General features: G+C 40.5%; 1 protein-coding gene across 1 annotated transcript in view; it reads right to left on the bottom strand.

The window, feature by feature from the left end:
- Positions 1–25,894, bottom strand: part of myt1lb (myelin transcription factor 1-like, b) — a gene marked incomplete at its 3' end in the record, with an annotated part of 142,833 nt that overhangs the window by 49,989 nt on the left and 66,950 nt on the right. Inside the window, exons 6-7 of the mRNA XM_016256465.1 lie at positions 8,040–8,425; positions 179–762 (exon numbers count right to left, since the gene is read on the bottom strand). Coding sequence (XP_016111951.1) covers positions 179–762; positions 8,040–8,425 — 970 coding nt within the window. The remainder of the gene's footprint in view (positions 1–178; positions 763–8,039; positions 8,426–25,894) is intronic.

Below are 25,894 nucleotides of genomic sequence, written 5' to 3'. Positions count from 1 at the left end.
ACATTTTTGGAACATTATGAAAGACCAGATAACTTTGAATGAGCGCTCTATTAATGTTACTGGAAGAACGCTTGTTCATAACTTTGAGAGAACCTTGCCAGAACATTCCCCAAAGCTCTGAGAACATTCCCAGTGAGCTGGGTTAACATAAATAATTGTAAAAAGCAGTCATCCCTACCTGCTGGTTATTGATGAGCCGCTCGGCTGGTTTGGTCTCGCTTAGCTTGCGTGCCAAGTCAAAGCACTGGTTGCGAAGACACTCCAAACTGCTCAGACAAACTTCCTCGTCACTTTTCTCTGCCATCTGACCATTAGTGGTGGGTTTACCACTGAGTCCATTACCAGTGGATCCGTTTCTGTTTAGATCGCAGTCCGTGTTCTCGCTCCCATCATCTTGAAACAGCTGTTCATGGAGGTTTTCTGAGAGCGTGACTCCGTGACCCTGCGCCAGGAGCTTTAGAGAGTCCACAGTCTCCCTTACCACATCACTGTTTACATCTAGACTCAGCTCACCTTTCCTTGAGCCCTCCTCATCCTCATCTTCTTCATCTTCTTCCTCCTCTTCTTCTGCGCTGTTTGAGGAGTTGCTGTTCATCTCGGACTCGGTCATGGCCCGATAAGCGGCGTCCTCTGCGATCTTGCCCAGGTTAAGCAGAGATTTGGCCACCAGTTCATCGTAGTTTTCATATTCATCATTGTTGTTGTTGTCCTTCTCCATGGAGGGGCTTGTTCTGCTGGGACTGCAATTCATATGGTCACTCTCTGTGAAAGACAAACAAATACTGCTATACCAGCTGTAGCAGCTCAACAGATAACTCTTGGTTCAACTGCATTATCCAAAACAAAGTTTCATTCCATACCCAACCACAAATCAACTTTGTTTTGGCCTGATTTCATTCAAAGTAACATCACACCTGTTCATTCTTTGATTTTGTTTTAGCATGTTCGTTTTAAACATTGTTTAAAAATAAGAAATTGCACAATTGTCCCTCTCAATATTTTCTATTCTTGTTGCTGCTCTTTTTGTTTTTAGGATGACAAAGTTCAGCTCAACAGGCTTTACTGTTCATAGAAGTTAACGCAATGCTTCCGTTTTAACAGTGAAAGACTATAAGATGCAAGTAGCGAAACATTTAATATTTGACATCGGGTCGGGATTAAACTGAACTGAGCTGGATGATGACATCACTGAATTCAATGATGAACTGTCTTTAACTGAAAAATTTGTGTTTACTATTGTCATTTTACATTATTGACACACTATTTTCCTAATTAATGCTGTTCAGTTGCTTTGACACAATCTGTATTGTTAAAAGCGCTATATAAATAAAGGTGACTTGACTTGACTTGACATCGGTGTTACTATAGAAATATTAAAAAGTAACATCCAGTGATGCAAACTACTTGACATTTTGGTCAAACTTTGACGGAAAAAATGACGGAATGTGATGAGACAACAAACATTTTGCCATTTCAAGTTTTTCTTTATTTCTATTAAGTCCAATATTATTTTAATACTGTAATGAGATAAATTTGTTCACTTCCATCTTTTTACAAATGTTTTTTGTAGATTTAGTTTTATTCTCAAAATTGAAAGTATACAGAGTGGTTACTTGAGTCTGTCTGCCATGGATGCACAGCAAGATGCGTGAAGAATAAAGAAACACACTAATTAGATGCAAATTCTACACATGACCATAACCTAAATGCCATTTAAAGGTGTTCCTCAGTGCAAAACCAAGTATAAAAAAAGCTTTCACACTAATCAAACAAACTTCGATTGACAGCAAAATATCTAGTGTGAAACCCAAACATTCTTGGACGCTCTGTAGTATAGACTGTCCATGCACTCACAAGACTTGAGCAAGTAAACTAAAACTCGGAAGAACAAGTACTCAATATGAAAGAAAGAGATGCATGGAACTTAAAATAGGGACAGTTATATTTAAAGAAATAAATAAACATTTACTTAAAAAAAATTTAACTTTTTGTTGACTGATCAAAAAAAAAAAAAGAATATCAATCAATCTTATGGCGCTTTTCCACTGCGTGGTACGACTCGGCTCGGCACGGTTCAGTACGGCACGGTTCGGCTCGGCACGGTTTGCGTTTCCACTGCAGTTCAGTACCGCTTTAGAGTGGGCGGGATTATTCACATGTCGTTATAGTTGCGCCGCCTCTATTACCACGACTCCTAAAAAAAACTTTTCATTCCGCGTCGCCCCATCAAGCTCTCGCTGGATCCGCTCCTCTGCTATCAACAAGAGGAACGTCTGTACTTCCTCAACAGACAACAAAACTTTTAGTTGTTAAAAAAAGGTGCGCTCGTTCAAAACAGTTGCGTTTGATCCTTCGCTGGCTGTGCTGATTTAAATCTGGCGGTTCTTTTGTGTTTGTGTCGCAAGTTCAGTGACGCAGGTAGTGGCGAATCTCTCCGGCCAATCCATGATCAGCAGAGTTTACACGTCACGTTTTGGTAACGGTGCAGTTCACTTGGAACCCCAACCGAGGTGGTACTAAAAAAAGTACCAGGTACCAGGTACTGTACCTAGTGGAAAACCACCAAAAAGTGAACCGTACCGAGCCGTACCGTGCCGTACCATGCAGTGGAAAAGCGCCATTAGATTACCTGTGCCATGCTGACTTTCAAAACAGCAGCACTCTTGTGTGATACTGAACATATTGTAATGTAATATTAAATCAACAATATAATAGTCCAATCAGTATTTCATAAAATAGGTTTAGTAGGTATAAAACCAGGTGTATTGTCAAATCAGCTGGTCATTATTGCAAACTGATTTTTTTGTAAATATTATAGGCTGGTTCTATAATCAAACCTTTATGTTTGCATTCCAAACCCAAAAACTGCACAGTTATTGAACTGAATTGAATCAACTTTGAACTGAATTGAGCTGAATAAAAACTATTGTCTTCTGAAGAATTGCTTTACAGTTTCATTTGTTATATAATTGATGCACTTTGCAACATTGTGTAGCGTCTGGACCAATCAAACACACAATAATTTTTAGACTATTTTAGTATGCTTGTGAGGGAACCCATTCCTGATCATCCCTTTTCACTATATGTAATCCTACCTTGCTTAGTATCTATGAATTTGCCTTCTTTATGATCGAAACAAGCGTGTATATTATATATTGGTACTTAGGCAATATATATTAGAGTCCTGAGAATCTTTAGTAATTTCGATTCATCAAACTTAGTCTTATTAATTGATACATTAAGTATCAGTTACTCCTTTTTACGAAGGTGTGTTTGAACTAAGAATCTGACGCTTCCCTTAGGTGTAGATCTGCTGAATATGCAAATGGATTTCATTATTTCATTCCTTATGTCTCTTTTCTGTACCGAGTTAAGCTTTAACCCTTTCCTATACCAACTGTATGTCTGTGTGTGTGTGTGTGTGTGTATGTGTATGTTAGACCAGTTTATGTGTTTATGTAGGATGTTAGACCAATTTATGTGTTTATGTAGTATGTTAGACTAGTTTAAGTGTTTATGTAGTTAATAAAGCCTTACTTGTATCACACTTGACGTGGTTCATTGTTTGCTTATAACTGGAGTCACTTAATCATGCAGATTTATGCTACAAGCTTTTGTAGAATTGTACAGTAAGAAAGTTATTTCCCTTAACCAGGAAATTAACGTTCTTAGAACTGACAAGACAGTTGACCCTGAGAGGTCAGCTAAATATCTACAGCGGATCTAAAATATTCATAATTAATTATAACTAGTTATGGTTAATTATTCATATTTCCCATGAGCTGATTCGTTACAATTGGCACTGTAAATGAACTGAACTGAATCAACAATTTAGCTGAATAATGACTCTTTCGTGTTCTGAAGAGCTGCTTTGCAGCCAAAATTGAATTTCATTCAACTGATGAATTTGATAATATATGTTATTTTTTTGCAGATTCAAAAGTGTCAATAGAAGATGCATATTAACTCCATCTAATTATTTTCACAATATTTAAGTGTGCTAATGTCATTAGCCTAGCTTCATGCTAATAATAGCCTGTTAGTCAAGTGCAAACTTCAGCGCGTGATTACCTGTTAATGAAGCTATGTCTGTGAAGAGTGAAACCAGTTACTTATAAGGTTCTAATTCAATTAACACGCTGTCGACAACTGCTCATGCAGTCAGCTCACTAGGTTTTGAGACAAAGCCAATATCTTAGGTAAGAAAACACAGCACAGAAAACAGGGTTAATGCCAATACATGTGGGAGTTTGATTGTTAATTAGACTAGAAGGCTCTGTCAGGTCTGATTGCATGTGCGGCTGGCTGAGGTGTCTGAAGTGGATGAGACATGTTTGAGACACATCTCACGCCTACTCCCTGATTTAGCAGACATCCTCAGACCACCAGAATCGACCCACTGAATACTGAAACAATTGTTGTTGTCTCATGAATCAGACAACATGGATGCTTCAGGTCTAGATATACAAGTTGTAATACTATATATAATTGTACTTTTCTTTATAGATTTCTTAAAACATTTTCTCAACGATATTGATTTTGTGATAATTATAATGTCATTAAGTTCAGCGGTTACCGCCATATAACACTGAAAATAATAAGGCTGAACAGTAATTGCACAAAAGATAATGGGGTTATTTGTAAATAAACAATAATAATGTATGTATGTATATACAAAGCATGCACAAGTTATATTACCAGAACTTTCTTTTGAAATTAAAATTTCGAAATTGATATTTTCATGAATATTTTAAATATATAGTTTAATCTGAATCTTTCTGTTGGAATTATAATCTTTATTCTTGAATGTTTTAAACAAATTATTGAGAATGTGAATTCGAAACTTACTGTGATGCAACAATGTATGTGCATGCTAAGATTAGTAGCAATAAATAAGCTAATACTCTCTGCAAAACTGTAATCACAGACAGTATTTAGAATCGGGGGTATTAGTTTAAGAACCTATTTGTTGTTCAGATTAAATAATGGAAACATATATATTTAACTTAACAAGTTTCCTTAAAGTTTTGTAACTTTTTGAAACAATCAGACTGTGGGTAATATTTGAGGGCTTTGGTGCACTTCAAAGCTCACCTTCAGTAGGCCGTGTGTCGATGAATTGAGCATCTCTGTTTTTAGCCTGATACTGAGACCGCGCTGAAGGTCACAGCAAAATCATCCAACTGCACCTCAAATTACGGTGACCTTCTTCCAAATATGCCTAACTGCCAAATTACTTCCTCTACCCCTCTGGAGGCTGAAATACTCACTTCACATTCAGCTCTGGTTTTGTTTCGAAACCCAAAAATAAAAAATTCTGGTGCCGGATTAACCTTTTAAAGCCTACTGTATTATATATTTTAAGGTCTGAAATGATCAACATGTTAAACATGTTGTATACAATCGACCACATGTCTTGATACTTTAGACTTTTTATCAAGTAAAAGGTACAATTTCAGCTCATGCTTCATGTGTCTTTTTGCTGTGAAATATTTACTGATTTCATAAAGTAAATGTGTGAATAGCTTATATTGTTAGAAATATTGCAAGATGAACACTTACTGGACCGAAGCAACTTAGCTTTACTTGATTATCATTTTAGAAAAATCATGTTTAAATGTGAGTCTCATACAGGGCTGGATTGGTAATCGGGCATACCGGGCATTTTCCCGGTGGGCCGACGCACTAAGGGGGCCGACAGAAGTTTTTTTTTTTTGCCGAGGACCATCATGCAGGGACAGCGAGCAGCCAGTGGCCCATTGGTTTGTCACTTGTATTGACAGTGTAAACATCCAATCAAAATGTGCTATAGACGGAGTGATTAAGTATTTTGCTCCACCTATATAAAGATCGCTTCACCCCAACTTCTTCCTCGATGGCTTTTCCCACGTTTTCACAGCAGTGATGAGTGATGTGGGCCAAAGAGCCAGGCAGGTGGAGAAGAGAGTAGTTGAATCTGTAAAGTGCTTGATAGGGACTCGCAGCGGAGGCAGGCATCTAACCTGTCCTAACGTGTGCGCATGCCATGAGTGTACAATATTTTGCTCCACCTATATAAAGATCGCTTCACCCCAACTTCTTCCTCGTTGGCTTTTCCCACGTTTTCACAGCAGATTTATCAAGTACATGCTTGCTCTGTGGTGAGTGATGTGGGCCAAAGAGCCAGGCAGGTGGAGAAGAGAGTAGTTGAATCTGTAAAGTGCTTGATAGGGACTCGCAGCGGAGGCAGGCATCTAACCTGTCCTAACGTGTGCGCATGCCATGAGTGTACAATACATAAACACTTTTTAATAAAAAGTTAATTCGTCCCCCGCGATTTTTTGTCCAAATCAAGTGTGTTCATAGAGGTTTCCATGCATGGGCCAATGCGAATAAAGCTAGATTTTAAATGAAAAAAAACTGACGTTTTATTCTTATCCAAAACAAGATGTGATATGAGTGTGATACATAGGCTACATACACACACTACCAGTTAAAATGTTTTGAACAGTAAGAAAGATCCAAAGATCAGCATTTATCAGAAATAAAAAGCTTTCGTAACATTATGCATATACCATTCAAAAGCTTGGAGTCAGTATAATTGTTTTTTTGTTTTTTTTTAAATGATAGAAAGTAATACTTTTATTTAGCAAAGATGCTTTAAATTGATCAAAAGTGACTATAAAGACATTTATAATGTTACAAAAAAAATTTTTTCAGATAAATGCTGTTCTTCTGAACTTTCTATTCATCAAAGAAACCTGAAAAAAATTCCACTCAGCTGTTTTCAATGTAATAATAATACATGTTTTTTGAGCAGCAAATCAGAATATTTGAATGATTTCTGAAGGATCATGTAACTGGAGTAATGATGCTAAAAATGCAGCTTTGAAATCGCAGGAATAAATTACATTTTAAAATATATTCAAACAGAAAACAATAATTTTAAATATTAAAAATATTTCACAATATTACTGCTTTTGCTGTATTTTGGATCAAATAAATGCAGGCATGGCGAGCAGAAGATAATTCTTAAAAAAAAAACATTAAAAATCTTACTGTTATATACTGTTTTATATATATATATATATATATATATATATATATATATATATATATATATATATATATATACAGGCCTATATATATCGAAGTGGTGGTGGGCCGCCTGGACCAAAAAATGCCAGGGCCGATTTTTTGTCCCAGTCCAGTCCTGTCAGGCTTTTGAAGAACATTTGTTTGTTCATCTCTCAATCATCCTTGTTTTGCATTGCATTATACATTTTGATCATCAAACAATGCATTTATACAGTATATCATCAATTATTGGAGATACAGAGTGACGACTGATATTTATATCATTTTATTATGTTATTATTGGTATAAAGATTGATTGATCTACATGACAAATTATCAGAATTTCATGTTACCTTTTTGCTCTGTGGAGTGAGCTGAAACTTTGAGTTGCCAAGAAACCTTAAGGATTTAGAAAGAGTCTTTAAAGAGGAGTGGAACAAAATCCCTCCTGAGATGTGTTCAAACCTGGTGACCAACTACAAGACACGTCTTACCTCTGTGCTTGCCAACAAGAGTTTCTCCACCAAGTTTTGCTTAGGGATCAAATACTTATTTGACTCACTGAAATGCAAATCAATTTATAACCTTTGTACAGTGGTTTTTTTCTGGATTTTTTGCTTGATATTCTCTCTATCCATTAAAATAAACCTACCATACAAATTATAGACCCTTCATTTCTTTGTAAGTGGGCAAACTTACAAAATCAGTAGGGGATCAAATAATTATTTTCCCCACTGTAAATATCAACATCTGCATCAAAATGCATATTTTTGCTTGGTTTGGGCCTCTGAATAAAGTTGAGCTGGTATTTTTCCTCCTCAATCTCCATATTTTCACTATATCATCCTGCAATCGTTAGCATATTTACCTCATAAAAATTAGTTTTGCTGGTACAAATTCATGTATTTAAGATTGATTCAGTGATACTAAATAATAATTTTGATATTAATTGAGTTAATTTATGGATTTATTCAGACTCTCACCTATTTCTTGAATTTGCTCCTCATCCTCTTGCTCATCTTCCTCATCTTCATCTTCATCATCCTCCCACTCTCTTTCTACTTCTTCTTCCTCTTCCACCACTTCCTCTTCTTCCTGCTCCACCTCTTCCTCTTCTCCATTAATCACTTCTACCTCTTCCTGTTCATATTGGTCCTCGTTGTCAGTATATTCCTCCTCCGGTTCCTCTTCGTCTTCATTTTCCTCATCATCTTGTTCCTCCTCCTCCTCCTCTTCCTCCTCTTTTTCATCCATCTCCTCCGTTGACAACTGGTCTATGACTGTTAGAAAGACCTTCCTCTTGGGCGAGGGCTCCAGGGCATGGCTCTCCAGGGGTTTTCTCTTCTTAGTGACAGGACAGCCATACACACTGGACATGGAGAGATAAGAAAAAGGCAATTAACAAGCTGGCTTGCGATTTGCTGGGCTTTAGTACAGTTCATTGCGCTCTAGACCTGAATTGGGACAAATACAATAGGCTGCATGCCAAATCATATATGGGTTACACAAGTGGAACAGTCAATAGACCTTAGTCAGGGTAGACGCCATATTTAATTTGCAGTGAATGACAACAAGACCATGAGACATAAATGTACAGTATTGAAAGTACCCATATCTGTTGCATGTGTTGGAAATGGAAATCAAGTTTCCTCTTCAGGAACTCGAGCGGCGTTGGAGGACGCTTTGGGAATGCCCTTCAGCATGACCGGCTCTGAACCATGTGTGTAATCAGTCCAATGGATGGGCAAGACGTCACGGGCGGGGTGATGTAGCGACCAGGAAGCTTAAAAGCTGGTTTCTGCCATTCAGCAAGCACTCTGTGTGTGTGTGTCAGTCTGATATCTGTTTGTGAGTCTTATTTAGTGTTGTCTGTGACAAAATCACAAGACAAAACCAAACACCTAAGGCTAGGGCAGGCAGTGTTCAGGCTGTGTGTTCCTCCCTGCCCGCGTTACTTTACGGGTGGGGATACAGTTGTTTGTTGTCTGCTTGGGAGCGAAGCACGCAGAGTCAGCTCTCGAGGGAACTGACGGCCCGCTTTGGTAACGTTTGTCACTGCCTTGCTTCTCTCTCAGAGGGCTCTCTTTGAGGAGGGAGCCTTCACTAGCATTGCTAGCGGTGCTGGCCCCGCTTTCGCAAAGGCAGAGCTGCGGCTGTGCTCGTGGGTTTCATATATGCATCCGGTGGAGGGAATGTAGACGGGCGAGTCCCTATCTGCTTCCTTAACCATCAGATCCGGTGCCCGCTCTCGGGGTTTCGGAAGCCCGCGCTGCGGTCCTTCCCCCCGGGGAGAGGGCGCGATGCTCCACCTGTCTTTCTCTGAGGAGATTGACACAGAGTGCGTCGAAGAGCTCCCCAGTTGCACAAGCATCAGTTACACAAGCATATTATGCCTGATATTATAATGAACAGCATTAATGGGGAGCAGAGCTCGCGCAGTCTGCTCTCGGGGGACTGATTGTGCTTTTTCCGCTGTTAAGCGGTCCGCTCTCGCCGGGCACGCTCCGAGGAGTGTGTCCGTACCTGTGATCTTGCGATTGCGGTCCCGCTGCTGCTGAGGCATAGCGGCGACTGAGATCGTGGGGATCGCACATGATCTGGCGGACGGGTTGGAGATGGCTCGTGTTTCGGAAGCCCGCGCTGCGGTCCTTCCCCCCGGGGAGAGGGCGCGATGCTCCACCTGTCTTTCTCTGAGGAGATTGACACAGAGTGCGTCGAAGAGCTCCCCAGTTGCACAAGCATCAGTTACACAAGCATATTATGCCTGATATTATAATGAACAGCATTAATGGGGAGCAGAGCTCGCGCAGTCTGCTCTCGGGGGACTGATTGTGCTTTTTCCGCTGTTAAGCGCTCCGCTCTCGCCGGGCACGCTCCGAGGAGTGTGTCCGTACCTGTGATCTTGCGATTGCGGTCCCGCTGCTGCTGAGGCATAGCGGCGACTGAGATCGTGGGGATCGCACATGATCTGGCGGACGGGTTGGAGATGGCTCGTCCTATCTCCACTCGTGTTCCCTAGATCTAGAGCTCGTTCTCGAGTTTTGGAAGCCCGCGCTGCGGTTTCTTCCCCCTCTGAGTGAGAGCTCGCTGCTGCTGCCATCTTTCTCTGAGGAGATTGATGTTGTTTGTGTGACTGAGCGACTCGCGCGCTGCCAAGGCAATGCATATATTACATCATTTCGGTTTTTGATGTGAATCTTACTCACCAGACCGTATTTACTCGTCTGGTTGTTTGACTACATTTAATTCTGAGGAATAAAATGAAGTATTTATCTGACTATGAGAAGTTAGATATACAGTGGCTCTTGGGATAAAAAATTCTCGAGTGAGAGCACGAGTTTACCTCTCTTCCTCTGAGGAGTTTGAGGCGGTCAGCAGGGGCTGCTGGGCGGGAGCGGTCCCAACCTACCGTATTCCAGCCCCTCATTCTGGAGGCCTCACTTCTCGTACTCCACAGAGTCTAGAGTCAGAGTGGCACTCCCAGGCCGAAGGGTTCTAGCGGAAGGCGGTTCTGCGGACCGTCATTCTCGCTGGATAGTCTTCGTCGTAAACGTCCTGACGCCTAAGGCCTAGGACTTTTTGAGGGCCAGCTCCCTCTGGGGAAGAGTGGTGTACACCGGATTACACAGTGCCCGTCTCTCCTCAGTGCCCTCAGGAGATCGGTCTGCAATCCCTGCCGGTGTTCCAGGGCGCAGCGGTCTCCGGCGAGTGCTTCTGTCAGTTACCGCCTGGAAATGTAGCGGTACTAAGAGGCTCGCTACCTCTACGGAGGTCTCTAGAGCAGCTAGTACGGCCGTCCCCTGCCGGTCCATTGCTTCAGGGCACCGAGCTAGCTGCTCTAGGTGCACCAGAGGCCAGTCTCGCGAGACTGGTTCCCTTAGGAGGTCACCTGGCGGTGTGGGAGCCCCTGCCACGTGTGCTTCATTGGGTCCTGCCCCGAGCAGGCTCTGGTCTAGTCTTTCTAGCAGACGACCTGGGTCTGAGGGCCGTCGTTTTCAATAGGAGACTTCAGCTATGAGAGTCCTGATGCTGTGGCTCAGGACCTCGGAGGGCAGGCCCCTCTGGGGAAGAGCGGTGTACACCGCATTACACGGTGCCCGTCTCTCCTCAGTGCCCTCAGGAGATCAGTCTGCCAACCCTGCCGGTGTTCCAAGGTGCAGCGGTCTCCGGCGAGCGCTCTCTCAATTACCGCCCGGAAATGTAGCGGTGCTAAGAGGCTCACGACCTCCACGGAGGTCTCTAGAGCAGCTATTACGGCCGTCCCCTGCCGGTCCACCGCTTCAGGGCACCGAGCTAGCTGCTCTGGTTACACCATAGGTCAGTCTTGAGAAACAGATTCCCTTAATAGACTATTTGGCAGCATGAAAACTACTGCCAAACATGTCTCAGTGGGTCCTGCACACTGTAGTGAGAGGCCACATAATCCATTTCGGTACTCCTCTGCCTCAATTCAACGGGGCCTTTCCCACCCTGGTGGGCCCCGAGCAGGCTCTGGTAATGGAACAGAAGTAGACACTCTCTGAGGACGGAGGCCATCGAGGTGGTCCTTCCTCGCATAGCAGAGTCTGGGTCCTACAGCCGGTACTTCACCGTTCTGAGGAAGGATGAAGGGTTTCGTCCTATTTTATATCTGCGTCTATTGAACTGCTCAGTCAGGGGACTGAAGTTCAGCATGCTTGCACTCAAACAGGTCATGTCTCAGACCAAGTCCGAGGACTGGTGTGTCACGATCGATCTAAAAGATGCACATACTTTATCTCCATCCTTCCTCATCATAGGAAGTTCCTACCAATACCGGTTCTTCCTTTGGCCTTGCACTCTCACCCCACACTTTTACGACTCAACCACATCGACGATATTAGCTCAATCAGAGTGAATGTCGGTTCGACACATGAAAGAGATGGGGTTAAGACTTAACGCCAAGAAAAGTGTGCTTTCTCCAGTACAGAGAACCACTTATCTGGGCGTGGTGTGGGATTCGTCCACAATGCAGGCACGTATGTCTCCTGCTCAGATCGAGTCAATCCTCACAGCAGTCGGGCGCAAGACCAGGGGGGTCTCCCTGAGGGGAAACCCGCTTCGCATGTTCAAGGTCACGCGGCGATGCCTACGTGCCTTGGACATGTGGAGGAAACCTTGGTTCTTGTCTCAGGGCCCGGTGCTGGGAGCTCCTTGTCGCCGTGTAACGCTAGCGACGGACGCATCCCTCACCGGTTGGGGTGCGGTCATGAGTGGCTACCCTGCCCGCGGTCTGTGGATTGGTTGCCATCTGACATGGCATGTAAACTACCTGGGGATGCTGGCCATGCTTCGTGCACTAAGACACTTCCTCCCAGACCTAAGAGGTCACCATGTGTTGGTGCGCACCGACAACACAGCGGTGGTCTCTTACATCAACCACCAGGGAGGTCTGCGCTCACGCCGTTTGTACAAACTAGCATATCAGATCCTTGTGTGGTCCCAGGGCAAACTTCTCTCGCTGAGAGCAGTTCACATTCCTGGGCATCTCAATTTGGGAGCAGACATCCTGTCGAGGCAGGGACCAAAGCCCGGGGAATGGATGCTTCACCCCAAAGTGGTGAATTAGATATGGAGAGCTTTTTGGCAAGCTCAGGTGGACCTGTTTGCGACTCGAGAGACCTCGCACTGTCCCCTCTGGTTCTCTCTCACTCATCCAGCTCCACTGGGGCTGGATGCCATGGTACAGACGTGGCTGAGGCTTCATCTGTACGCCTTTCCCCCGATCGCTCTGATCCCGGGAATTCTGGAGAGAGTGGACCGGGACGAGGTCCGTCTTCTGCTAGTAGCCCCGTTCTGGCCGGGCCGAGTATGATTCTCGGACCTGATTTTTCTCCTTGACAGCGCTCCATGGGAGATTCCCATCAGGAGAGATCTCCTCTCATAGGCGGAGGGTACGATCATCCATCCCCGCCCGGAGCTGTGGAAGTTGTGGGACCCTGAGGGGCCTCGTACCGGAGTTTCTGCAGGCCCGATTCTAAGCAGGGTTGACCCACTCCACCCTGAAGGTCTATGTGGCGGACATTGTGGCCTACCACACCCTTCTCGGTGGCCAGTCAGTGGGCAGACACCCCATAGTTACACGTTTCCTCCATGGTGCGCTGAGGCTGAGGCCTCCGGTACGATTTCATGTCCCCACGTGGGACCTGGCTGTGGTGCTAGAAGCTCTCTGTAGGCCTCCCTTCAAGCCTATTGAGGAGATCTCTGATCGCCACCTCACTATCAAGACTACCTTTCTTCTGGCGATATCTTCTCTCAAGAGAGTTGGGGATTTACCTCAGTGGCCCCTTCCTATCTCGACTTTGCGCCCGGTCTGGCCAAAGTGTTTCTGTACCCTTGAGCGGGGTATATTCCTAAGGTCCCCTCTTCTACACCACGGCCTGTCATATGTCAGGCCTTCAGTCCTCCTCCCTTCAGGGAGTCAGACCAGCAGAAGCTTAACTGTATGTCTCCAGTGCGAGCACTGGACGCATACGTCCACAGAGCTGCCCTGTGGAGAAGGGCGGACCAACTGCTTGTGTGCTATGGTCCACCTAAGAGAGGTCTTCCAGCTTCTATACAGACCCTCAGTCGGTGGATAATAGATGCCATTTCGATTCCTCTGATCTCCCTTTGCCTTTAGGGGTCAAGGCTCATTCTACTAGAAGTGTGGCGGCCTCCAAGGCTCTCTTGGCAGGTGTCTCGATGCAGGACATCTGCGACGCTGTGGGATGGTCCATGCCCCTAACATTTGTCAGGTTCTATGGCTTAGACATGCGAGCCACTCCTGGCTCTTCTGTTCTCTCACCCTAGCTGTGCAGGCTTCCACACTAGGCAAAGATTTGAAACTCTGGCGGCGTGGGCATACTTGTTCCCAAAGAGTCCTCCGACGCAGCTCGAGTTCCTGAAGACGAATGTCTCAGGTAACGCATGTAACCATGGTTCCTCGAGGGAACGAGACGCTGCGTCTCGGGGCCATATTTTTGGCATCTCTGCCAGCGTTTGCTTCACTCCTAGAAGCTGACGCCGGTTTCACCGCACGTGCTTTTAAGCTTCCTGGTCGCTACGTCACCCTGCCCGTGACGTCTCGCCCATTCATTGGACTGATTATACACGTGGTTCAGAGCCGGTCACGCTGAAGGGTGTTCCCAAAGCGTCCTCCGATGCAGCATCTCGTTCCCTCGAGGAACCATGGTTACATGCGTGACCTGAGACGTTTTGCTCCTAGGCTTCATGGGCAGCTGTAAATAGTATTATAATCTCAGTGTTGGGGAGTAACTAGTTACATGTAACAGAATTAAATAATTTAACTAACAAAATAAATACAATTGTAATCTGTTACAGTTACTGAAAAAAAATGTGTCAATAACTTATGTGATAATATATGCTTTATTTATTTATTTTTATTAACTGTTTATTCGAAGGCATTGGTATATGCCAGTGTCTCCTGTCATAACTATGCAACAATTTGATTTCACAAACAGTGTCATAGCTATTAAACTATATCTTATTATTTTAAATAAGTATTTAACCTCAGAACGATCTCAAAGTAAAAAATAGGTGCTAAAGTCTGATTTTGTGGTGGCTGTGCTTTAAAATTAAATTTGTAAAATCTTAATTCAAGTGAAGTGATAAAGGATTTTGAAAGTCTGACAGTAATCAGCGTTGAGTACTACTGTAAGGTTAACCCTGCCTGCATTAAATGTAAAAGTAATTCAAAAGTAATCAAATATAATTAGTTACATTACTTTAATAAAGTAATTGAAAATTTACACCACTTATTACATTTCAAATAGGTTAACTTGTAATATGTAACCTATTGCATTCCCAAAGTAACTTCCCAAACATATTTGGGATATGTTTCCATGTATGCCCATATGTAATGGGCATATTCTCATTACAATGTTTTTGCCCTCAATGAAAAATCAGCATCTCCATGACATCGCAAATCACTTGCCAAAGTGTTGTAAACTTGCAGTATTGGAAGTTCATACAATGTTTTTGCCCTCAATGAAAAACCAGCATCTCCATGACATAGCAAATCACTTGCCAAAGTTTTGTAAACTTGCAAAGGTGTAAGATAGTAAAGTCACAAAAATAATGGCAGTAATAATTAAATAAATCTTATATCTAATATGTAGCAATTCACATCATGATAAATAATGCAAATACAGTAGAATAATATTGAATAATAATGCAGTATTTTGATGACTAACCAAACGTATTTGTAAAAAGTATTTGTGTTAAATTCTTGTCCTCTTAGGATTGCTTTGTCCAGGCTCTGCTTTAAATCACAAATGCCCTGGTAACTTTAGCAGTCCTGTACACACATACACACACACAACACCTTGCAGCTGTGAGATTAAGAGGCGATTAATTGCATTTTATACCTTCTGCTAATTTATATTTTATAGATCCTCCCAGCAGCAGGAGGAGGTGATTTTATCATCCAAATTATCAGTGTATTGATCCAGTGTTCAGACCAGCAGACATGAGTTCTTTTCATTTGAGCCAGGGAGAGTGAGTAACAGCCCATTACCTTTAAAGGGACAGTTCTCCCAAAAATAATCATTTACTCAACCTCATTTTGTTAGTTAATTTCTCCTGCTGAACACAAAAGAAGACATTTTGAAGAATGTTGGAACTCATACAAACTCATAAAGGTTTGGAAAAACTTGAGGTTGAGTAAATAATGACAGAATATTCATTTTTGGTCACACTTTATTTTAAGGTCCAATTCTTGCTATTAACAAACCATTAACTATGACTTTTTGCCTTAATAAACTACTAATTTGCTGCTTATTAATAGTTAGTAAGGTAGTTGTTACGTTCAGGTATTGGGTAGGATTAGGGATGTAGAATATGGTCATGCAGAATATATGCTAATAATATAATTACTAATAAACAGAAAATATGTTATTAATAGACATGCTAATAAGCACCCAGTTAATAGTGAGAATTGGTCCTTATAATAAAGTGTTACCTCATTTTTCAGGTAGTCTGTCTATTTTCCTATCTACAGTATATATATCTATCCATCATCTTTACATCCATCCATCCATACATCCATACATCCACCCATCATCCATCCATCCATTCATTATCTTTCTTTCCATTGACCATCTGTCTATTCATTCATCCACCAATCATCCATCCATCCATCATCTTTCTATCTATCCACCCATCCATCCAACCATCAATCATCTTTCCATTCATGCAACTGTCCACCCCTCTATCAGTCATCTTTCTATCCATCCACCCAGTCATCTTTCAATCCATCCATCAGTCATCTTTTTTAAAGCAGTTTTTCTCTGACTGCTTTAACTGTGTTTATAAAACACGTTTGTTACGGCAAGAAAAAACAAGAGAAAATGTGATCAGGTTACATTGATCACTTATTGATAATGACATAGCTGTTTTATAGTAGCCTGATTCACTGATAATAATCATCACACGTCACTTTAAATTTACCAATCCATTAGTCTTCTTTCAATTAATCTTCTTTCCATCAACCCAACTGTCCACCCACCCATCAGTCATCTTTCTATCTATCCATCTATCCATCCAACCAGTCATCTTTCAACCCATCCATCCATCCATCCATCCATGCATCCATCAATCTTCTTTCCATCCAACTGTCCACCCACCTATCCATTCATCAATACATACATCTATCCATTAGTCATCTTTCTATCCATCCTTCCATTTATCTTTCTATCCATCCATCCATCCACCCATCCACCCATCCATCCATCCATCAGTCATCTTTTAGTTCATCCATCCATGCATTTATCAAACTTCTTTCCATCCAACTGTCCACCCACCCATCCATTCATCCATCCATCTATCCCTTAGTCATCTTTCTATCCATCCATCCAATCATCTTTCAGTCCATCCATCCATCCATCCATCCATCAATCTTCTTTCCATCCATCCAACTGTCAACCCAACCACCCATCCATCCATCTATCCATCAGTCCTCTTTCTATCTATCCATACGCTCATCTATCAGTCATCTTTAAATCCACCCATCCATCAATCATCTTCCATCCATCCGACTGGTCACCCATCCATCCATCAATCATCATTTCAACCAACTGTCCATACATCCATCAGTCACCTACTGTATCTATCCATCCATTCAAAAATACTTTCCAAAGTGCCATCAATCCCACCACGTCTATCTTGACTCCCCACCACAGAAAGATGCACATTTTACCCAGTCTCTTCACATAGACAGACAGCACAGCTCAGGTCCAAATTAACCAGCGTCCATCTGTCAGCCGTCTAGCCGACTGGCAGGTTCCATCTCCCTAGAATGTGAGTTTATTGGGCTGACCCTTACAAAAGGGCACTATTTCATTTGGGAGACCACGACCGGCAACTCATTCCAGGGCTGACATCACACGTGGCACCCCCGGCTCTCCAGGGATGACTCCTCCGTGCCGTGATCAATAGTGCTTGTGACCAAACATCGCAAAAGCACATTAAAATGCCACTCATCCTGTCCGACTGCCTTCCAAATAAATCAGGTGCCGTTCCCCGCAGGCCTGGTGTGAGCGGTCAGGCAGACAGCAAGAGGGGAAGGTGGAGATGGAGAGCGCTAGTGGTGCGACAGGTTATAACCTGTCTGTCCTATCGCATTCATGTCAGTCATATATGGAGGAATTTAGTCCTTGCTGCACATGCAGCCTTCAAAGATGCATTGAACAGTCTAAACACTGGCAGGTTCCATCTCCCTAGAATGTGAGTTTATTGGGCTGACCCTTACAAAAGGGCACTATTTCATTTGGGAGACCACGACCGGCAACTCATTCCAGGGCTGACATCACACGTGGCACCCCCGGCTCTCCAGGGATGACTCCTCCGTGCCGTGATCAATAGTGCTTGTGACCAAACATCGCAAAAGCACATTAAAATGCCACTCATCCTGTCCGACTGCCTTCCAAATAAATCAGGTGCCGTTCCCCGCAGGCCTGGTGTGAGCGGTCAGGCAGACAGCAAGAGGGGAAGGTGGAGATGGAGAGCACTAGTGGTGCGACAGGTTATAACCTGTCTGTCCTATCGCATTCATGTCAGTCATATATGGAGGAATTTAGTCCTTGCTGCACATGCAGCCTTCAAAGATGCATTGAACAGTCTGAGAACTAAACTGACAGTTATAATGAATGTTGCAGCGTGGTATTCATGATTTCTAACAAATGCAGTCAATGTGGGATGAACTGTGAGAACGACAGGATCCTGTTATATTTCTTATTACACAGCTGTCAGGAATACTTGACTCAAGTCAATCCCATCATTCTCTGCTCAAATATGTAAGGCATAATGTACAGTCAGCTGGTTATTATTGCAAAACCAAATTCTCTATGTTGCACCGGCATTCTAAACACCCTGTTTTGGTTTATTTTGCAAATACGTTTTTTAGAAAAAAAAGTGCAAATGTTACTCTCAGAAGAGTATGAGCAAGTCTTTTAAAGCATGATCTTATAATATTAAATTATTTGATAAAGCTTTTATTTTAATAACAGCAGCTTTTTCCTTGGTATAACTATATATTTTGTTCTCTCATATTCTACTGTAAAAGGGTAAAAGTATTTGTAGAAGTGAACCCCTAATGATGATGTATAATTTGCAGGGGTGTGGATTTTTGGGTAGAAAGAGAAACATTTCAATTCATAATTCATAGTTTTCTATTCAATTCAGGAAAAATTATTTCGAATTTCAACAGTTTGATTTGATGCAATACAATTCACAATAAGATTGGATTCAGTTTGATTAATTAATCTAAGTGAATCTAATGACTCTATTTTTAAGGGAATTCATAGGATAATGTACAGTATATTATCCTAATAATATACCTTGGGTAAGAAAATATAAAAATGCCAATGAACAGCTTTAGCTGGTCATTGGCATTTTATGCATATCTCTGCGTGTTTAATGTGATGAGAATGGAGACAGGACATTAGAATGAAAGATTTGTAAAATGCGTGCATGTTCTGACTGCTGGTATAAAAGCATCTCTCGCTGTGCCACTACACTGCGATCTATATGCACAAGCGGCAAGAGTGCCGTCGCCATGGTGATCTCCGGCTCAAATCCAAGTGGGATTTGCCATCTTGGCAGGCAGACAACGAGGAAGCCAGCAGGAGTGATTAGAATACAGGAGGATGGAGAGAGGTAGAGAGGTAGAGAGAAGCCCATTAGGTCTAACAAAATTCTGCTACAAAATGACTCAAACACAAAAGCCTAAAGAAAAAGCTTGACTGTTCCCATATTGAGAGTACATATCCATACTTCTCTACCATTAAAGCAGCTTGCAGAGAATGGTTAAGGTCAATGAAGGTCAAAGACGTTCTTTCAGCAACCAACCTGGCTGAATACATCTAAAAGCACTTTATCATACTCACCTCTCTATGAACTGCAGCACACTGGCTGTTCACTAGAAACTGCATAAAGACGGCATAGAGGTTTTCAACAAAAATGGAAATCTGTTCAGTCTCATTTGGGTATCGGCTCTCGAAAACAGTTGCACACTGGAAACATCTCATGGGGTGTAATACATCAGTGTACACATGGCCCCAAAAGCGTTGTGAACACATTTGTATTTATATTATCTGGTGCCCATGGGATGGTGTATATGAGTACCAAGTGCGCTCATAACATGGTTCAATTATTGGTATAGTTTTAGCTTGTTAATGGATGTGACAATATATTTGGTCTAATATGCTGCTGCATGAATAGGCATAATAAATCCCATCATAAAACCGACCCAGACAGGTGGAGCTGGGGGAGGTGGAGCGTTTCAGAGGAAATATCGTGCTGCAGCCAAAATATCTGCTTACAGCAAACACTGAACCAGAATATTTCAATGTTGAACAAACAGTCTCATTGGCTGCACAATCTGCTGAGCCAAATCAGCTTGTGCCTTGTAGTAAATAACTTGATTGCAAGCAGATCGTACAAAGGACCTATCAGCTTGTGCCATCTAGAGTTTCATGCCTAAACCAGATATTTAAATAAACACCAGCTCATGGCGATTCTGGCCATTGGCCTTCTATTTAAATTAATTGCTTATTTTTTTAACTATATGTACCCAGTTGTATCAATGATACTATTATGTTTAAAAATATACACTTAAATTTGATTCCTGTGGATTACGGTTACTAAATATAATGTATTTACACAAACACAAGGTGTAGGTGCCTCAGAGGCGCAGTGGTAATAAATCACTATTTAGTGTTTAATCACCACCATCTGCATTTGAACTTATAAACTTTGACTAATCAGACAGATGTTTAATCACTAAGAAAATCATATTTGCTGCTTCAACAATGAAGGCAACTAGTAACATGCTGCTTGGGTGTATTACTGATAAATGAAAATAATGCAGAATGTTGCATATAACATAATATACCTTATCAATAACTGAAAATAACAAAATGTATAAAAAAATAAATAAGGTCTTAGTCTAATATCTTGCATGAATGTCTTCACTGAGCTCACTGCAATGCATTCAGGGATCATCTCATTTATTAACTGAACCCATTTGACCCAAAGTATTTACTCAAAGTCCCTTGAGATTTTAAGTTAAAATTTAAACTTTTTACAAACATATGACATGCAAGTAAAATATTTCATATTTTTAGTAAGGGTTTTTGGTTTAAATAATTATTAGCTTTTCTTCAACTGATGAACCCCTGGGGTTGACAACCCCCACTTAATATGTATGCCTAAATTTAAGATTTATGTGTTTGAAATGCATATGCAATTTCTAACCATTTGACTGTACAGTTTTAAACATCATAAACTTTTTAAAAAGTCAGTCATACACAAACAAGATTTCATTAACAGAACTAATAAACTGAATGCATTTTAATTTGATGCGTATTTGTCAGTCATCCATAAATGAAATGGGTAAGATTGCAAAACAAACAAATAAATAAAATTACAATTAAAAATGACATCGTTTATTATTAACTATTTGCATCTGTTTGGTTTGATTAAATAATCATACTTTCAAAATGCATTTCCTAAAATTGCTTAGAATCAGCATAAATCTGTTCACTGTTAAATCTATTACAGTTATTCTGTTAAAAAGCATGAATATGATTAAAATATGTGCAACATATTAAAACACTCAAACAAATTGGATTTTTATGATAAATAAATAAACCCGCTTATTGAGTATTTACGTTTACTAGCTTGTCTATGCTAAAACTCTGCAATCCAAGTGAATGGAATTTTTATATGAAATTAATTCATGCAATTCATTCAATCTCAAATTTAGGCCTAGACATATAAATGAATCAAAATGAACCCAGAATACAAAAATAGCATTGAAATCAGAAAGGTACAATGTGGCCTTCCCTTGAAAGTATGGCATATTTGAGCATCATGTGAAGTGGACCCCATTGCAGGCATCTGACAATAGCACTTGATTAGATGCCGCACACTGCCTATTGTTGGCAGACCTCCCTATGCAATTTGGTTTCCTCCATGCAGTCATTTAATCAAATTAAGCCTCCATCAAATATGGAAATGTGGTTTGCAGTGGTGGGCTGTGATAGCACAGGAGGGGGTGCGAGTGATTAATGTACCTCACCAGGCAGTGCTGCTTGACTAGCTCTATTGATAGAGTGCTAAGACTGAGGGCTTGGGTGACAATGCACCAGCTTGTCAGTCCAACTTGCTCCCAGCGTTCATTTGGAAGTCCTGTCTCTCTCTTTCACTCTTATTCTTTCTTTCTGCCACAGCTAGAAAGGTCCAGTCTGTCCGCCTGTCCACCTGAAATCCCTCCCTGCCAGCCTGGCCGCGTGCCAATGCTTTTAGCGAGCGCTATCTGTCAAGGTATGAATACAACCCCGAGACCGTCCGTGGAATCCAAATGAGGAGAAAAATGCTCTACTTCAGCTCCCCAACACGCTCTCGCCAAGAAAAGGCAATTATTTGAGCCCAGCTGCAGCTGTGGAAATGAGAAGGACCCATATTCATGCTCTCTAGGAAAAAAGAACAACAATTGTGTAAATAAAGAAGTAAATAACAAAAAGCAACACCTACAATTAAATAACAGCTCAAAAGAATGACCTGCAATAAAACAACCACTAATTGCCATCAGAAATACTGGGCCACGTCACTGACTTCAATTCGGGGTTATTACATTTAACAAAAAAAAATTATAATAATTCAAACCATAAAAACATCTATATTTGTAATAGAATTAACATTAAGAGAAATGGTAAAACACAACAAAATTGCTTAACCTTTAACAAAAATTTTAATGAAAACGGTCAGTCCTGTCAAACTAATTTGAAATATTACTACAAACTTAAACTAAAGCTATACAATTGCGCTTGAATAAAATAACTAATAAAAATGGAACATATTATTTCAGCTAAACAAAAACTAAGAATAACAAAAACATGCGAAAACTTCACAAAAATGTAAATAAAAACGTAAAATATAAATATAAAAACAAATTCAAAATATTAATAAAAACTAAAACTAAAACAATAAAAATGGTTACTTAAAATGAAATAACTGAAATAACAATTGAACATTATTTCAACTAGTTGCCAAGGGCAAAAAAATCTTATTTTAGTTTAAGTTAGTTTAACTTGATACACTAAAATAATTAAAACTATACCAAAAATTACAGAAACATAATAAATTAAAACAATAAACATTGCAGAAACATACAATAAAATTACTAAAATTTTAACAAAGAAAGAAAACCTAAATCAAACTAATAATACAAACTATATATCAGCGATACTAAATAAAGCTTTGAATGAGTTTTAATGTTACACATGGCGAGCATGTTGAATTTAACGTAAAGTAGAACGAATGAAATAGCATTTTTGGTAACACTTTTATTTAAGGTGTCCTTGTACTTGCTATTATAATAACACTTAATTATGCATAATTACATGCAAGTAACCCTAAGCCAAACCCTAACCATATAGTATGTAGTTAGTACATATTACTCAGTTCTTAAATGTGTAATAAAACTGTAACAAGGACACCTTAAAATAAAGTGTAACTGCATTTTCTTGTAAAGTGTACTTCAATAATCTTTATTTTCAACTTTAACAATTTTTTATCATTTATTTTTGTGTGTACTTACCAAGAAAACACTGAGTAACAAGAAAACTACAGACTTCAGGGTTCAGAGTTACTATCTAGTTATTACCGTATTAATGTAATCACTATAGTCAGAACGTAGTATGTACATGCAGAACAGGACTGCAAAATAATTTGTCAGTTATTTGTCTTCAGTTCTTTGCATAGTAGGGTACTACCATGGTATACATTCAAAATGCATAGTATTAGCACTGCATCATATCCGAATATCCATTAAGTGACCTTTCCAACCACAGTCAATACCTTGACCAATACGATCTGCACAGAAAGCTGTGTCTGTGCATAAGGAACCTGATTTCTCACACCTATATCTTACATCAATACAACAGCAACCGAGTATTTATGCAGTTATTCAGCTACGCACATTATTCAGCCCTAATCTGGTTTTGCTCTGCTTATCCCCTTCACCAGCGCTTTGCTAGCACACACTATATAAGTAATATTGATAATCTATTTACTGTTCCCATAATTACTTTGTGTTCAGGCAGTTGGGTAGAGTATCAATCCATCATTGGCTAGTTTACGTATGAGTTTATATAACAGCAGATGAGCCATAAATGACAGTATAGTGGGATATTTATAATATGGGGTGACACTCCGTTATTCAAAGAGTCACGGCTACATAGAAGATGCAAATGTAAAGATGATATTGGTTCTGGTTTGGTAAGAAAACACTTCAGCTCTGTTACAAAATTCTGCGGTCTGTTTAAGTATTTCTACACTGTATAGATATGGAAAAGTGCAATAGAAAGCCAGAATCTGGGTGTATGTCTTGTTGTACTTTAAAAAGTACACTTAATTTGATATGTTGACTATTATTGTCACGAATCCTGTCCATGCACTTCCGTTCGCTCACCACCAGAGATCACCTGCTCACTACTATGGACTCTTGCACCACACTAACTGTTGCACTTCACCCCGGACTACAGTTCCCATCATCCATTGCACTGATTACACATACACAGCTGAAGGCACTGATAGCGCACAGCTGAAACCAATCACACATTCACTATATAACACTCACTCAGATCCCTTTCAAACTGCCGAGTATTGTAAGTGCATATCTCTACCCTAGTCGATAGCTACTTTACAGAGCCAGTTCCCGTTCCTAGTTTGAGTTCTAGTGGTCTAGTCTAGTTTCCTGTTTGCCTGTTTCCTGATTTTCGCTTGTCCTGGATTAACCCTCTCGTCTCGCCCTGTTCGAATGCTGTTTGCCCCTCGCCTGGACCATAGCCTGTGTTTCGTATTAACCCTTTGGAATACCTTGTTTGGACATTGTTCGCTGGAGATCGACCACGCCCGCTCACTGGACTACTCTTGTATCTTGCCCTCAATATACCTTGTTTGCCATTATCTGACCCTTGCTTGTTTTGACTTTGTTCTAGAATAAAAGCTTTGCATATGGATCCGCACGCCTCTCGTCTCATCGGCACTGTAACAATTATACTTAAGCATGTGTAAAGTACTTGATCATAATTTCAACTATAGTGTGTTTTTTTTTTTATATTACCGTATTGGCCCGAATATAAGACGACCCTGATTATAAGACGACCCCCCTTTTCCAGATGTACCTTTTGGAAAAAGGCTTTTTAAAAACCAAATCTTGTTTTTTCTCAGTAAAACACATTTTGTCTTTATTTTCATATTGCATATTTATCCTATTTAAATTTTTGTTTTGGAAGTATGGTAACAACTGGTGAAATGTAGCAACAATCGCATTTAAAAAACATAAAATACCATAAAAAAAAACAGGTAGCCCATCTGAATTAGGACATTTAGGCTATCCATCTAATAGTAGCCTACCACAATCTTATTAACAGTAGAAGTGAAATCTTACTGTAGTCTTCAAATCTGGGTACTGTCTTACGTTTTAAAATCACAAAGGGAGATTGGTCCCATCAGGCTAACGTGACAGTCACGACTCATGCAGCTGTAAGGTTTTCTTTTACTTTTGTTTTTACTCGCGATCTTTACATCACGCATTACATTACGTATTTCATGGCACACTCGTTTTATGCGTATTTGGCGCCACCTATTGTTGTGGGTGTATTATTGACATGTCAAAGTCTAGACCCTGAATATAAGACAACCGCGTTGTTTCAGATGTATTTCCAAGAAAAAAACATTGTCTTATATTCGAGCCAATATGGTACATTTTATGTTAGTATATTTTAACCTCTGTCACCCGTCCCTCCGGTGGGACGCCTAAGTTTATTTCACTATAATGCAAATAAATCCTAATCTAATCATGACAATATCATTGGAAAGACTTCTAAATAGATATTTTACCACTGTTTTACACGTTACAAATTATATAGGAAAAGTAATAGATTATTTTATGACTGGAGTGGAGTTCAAAAATCTACATCATAACAGGAGTTTGAACCTTTGTCACAAAAAGTCTTTCTTTGTTGCCTTTTTCCCTATCACGCTTTAGAAATCATCATACATTATATATCAATTGAAAGCTTAAAATCTCAAAATTCATTCTTTGAAAAACATTTTAAAATCAGACATTGCATTACCATGGAAATGGTACATCAAAGTCATATTACAAGATGTTTCATTCATGAATTATAAAAATATAAGTTTGGACTTTCACGTCTATGTTCAAAAATGGGAGTGACAGTTAAAGGGTTAAACATTAAATTTCAACTTCATCATTGCAAATGATGTCAATATATATATATATATATATATA

The sequence above is a fragment of the Sinocyclocheilus grahami genome, unplaced genomic scaffold (assembly GCF_001515645.1).
Source record: "Sinocyclocheilus grahami isolate Dianchi unplaced genomic scaffold, SAMN03320097.WGS_v1.1 scaffold1434.1, whole genome shotgun sequence".
NCBI classification, from domain to species: domain Eukaryota; kingdom Metazoa; phylum Chordata; class Actinopteri; order Cypriniformes; family Cyprinidae; genus Sinocyclocheilus; species Sinocyclocheilus grahami.
Note: the sequence above shows the minus strand (reverse complement) of the source record. Positions and strands in the feature narration are given on the sequence as shown.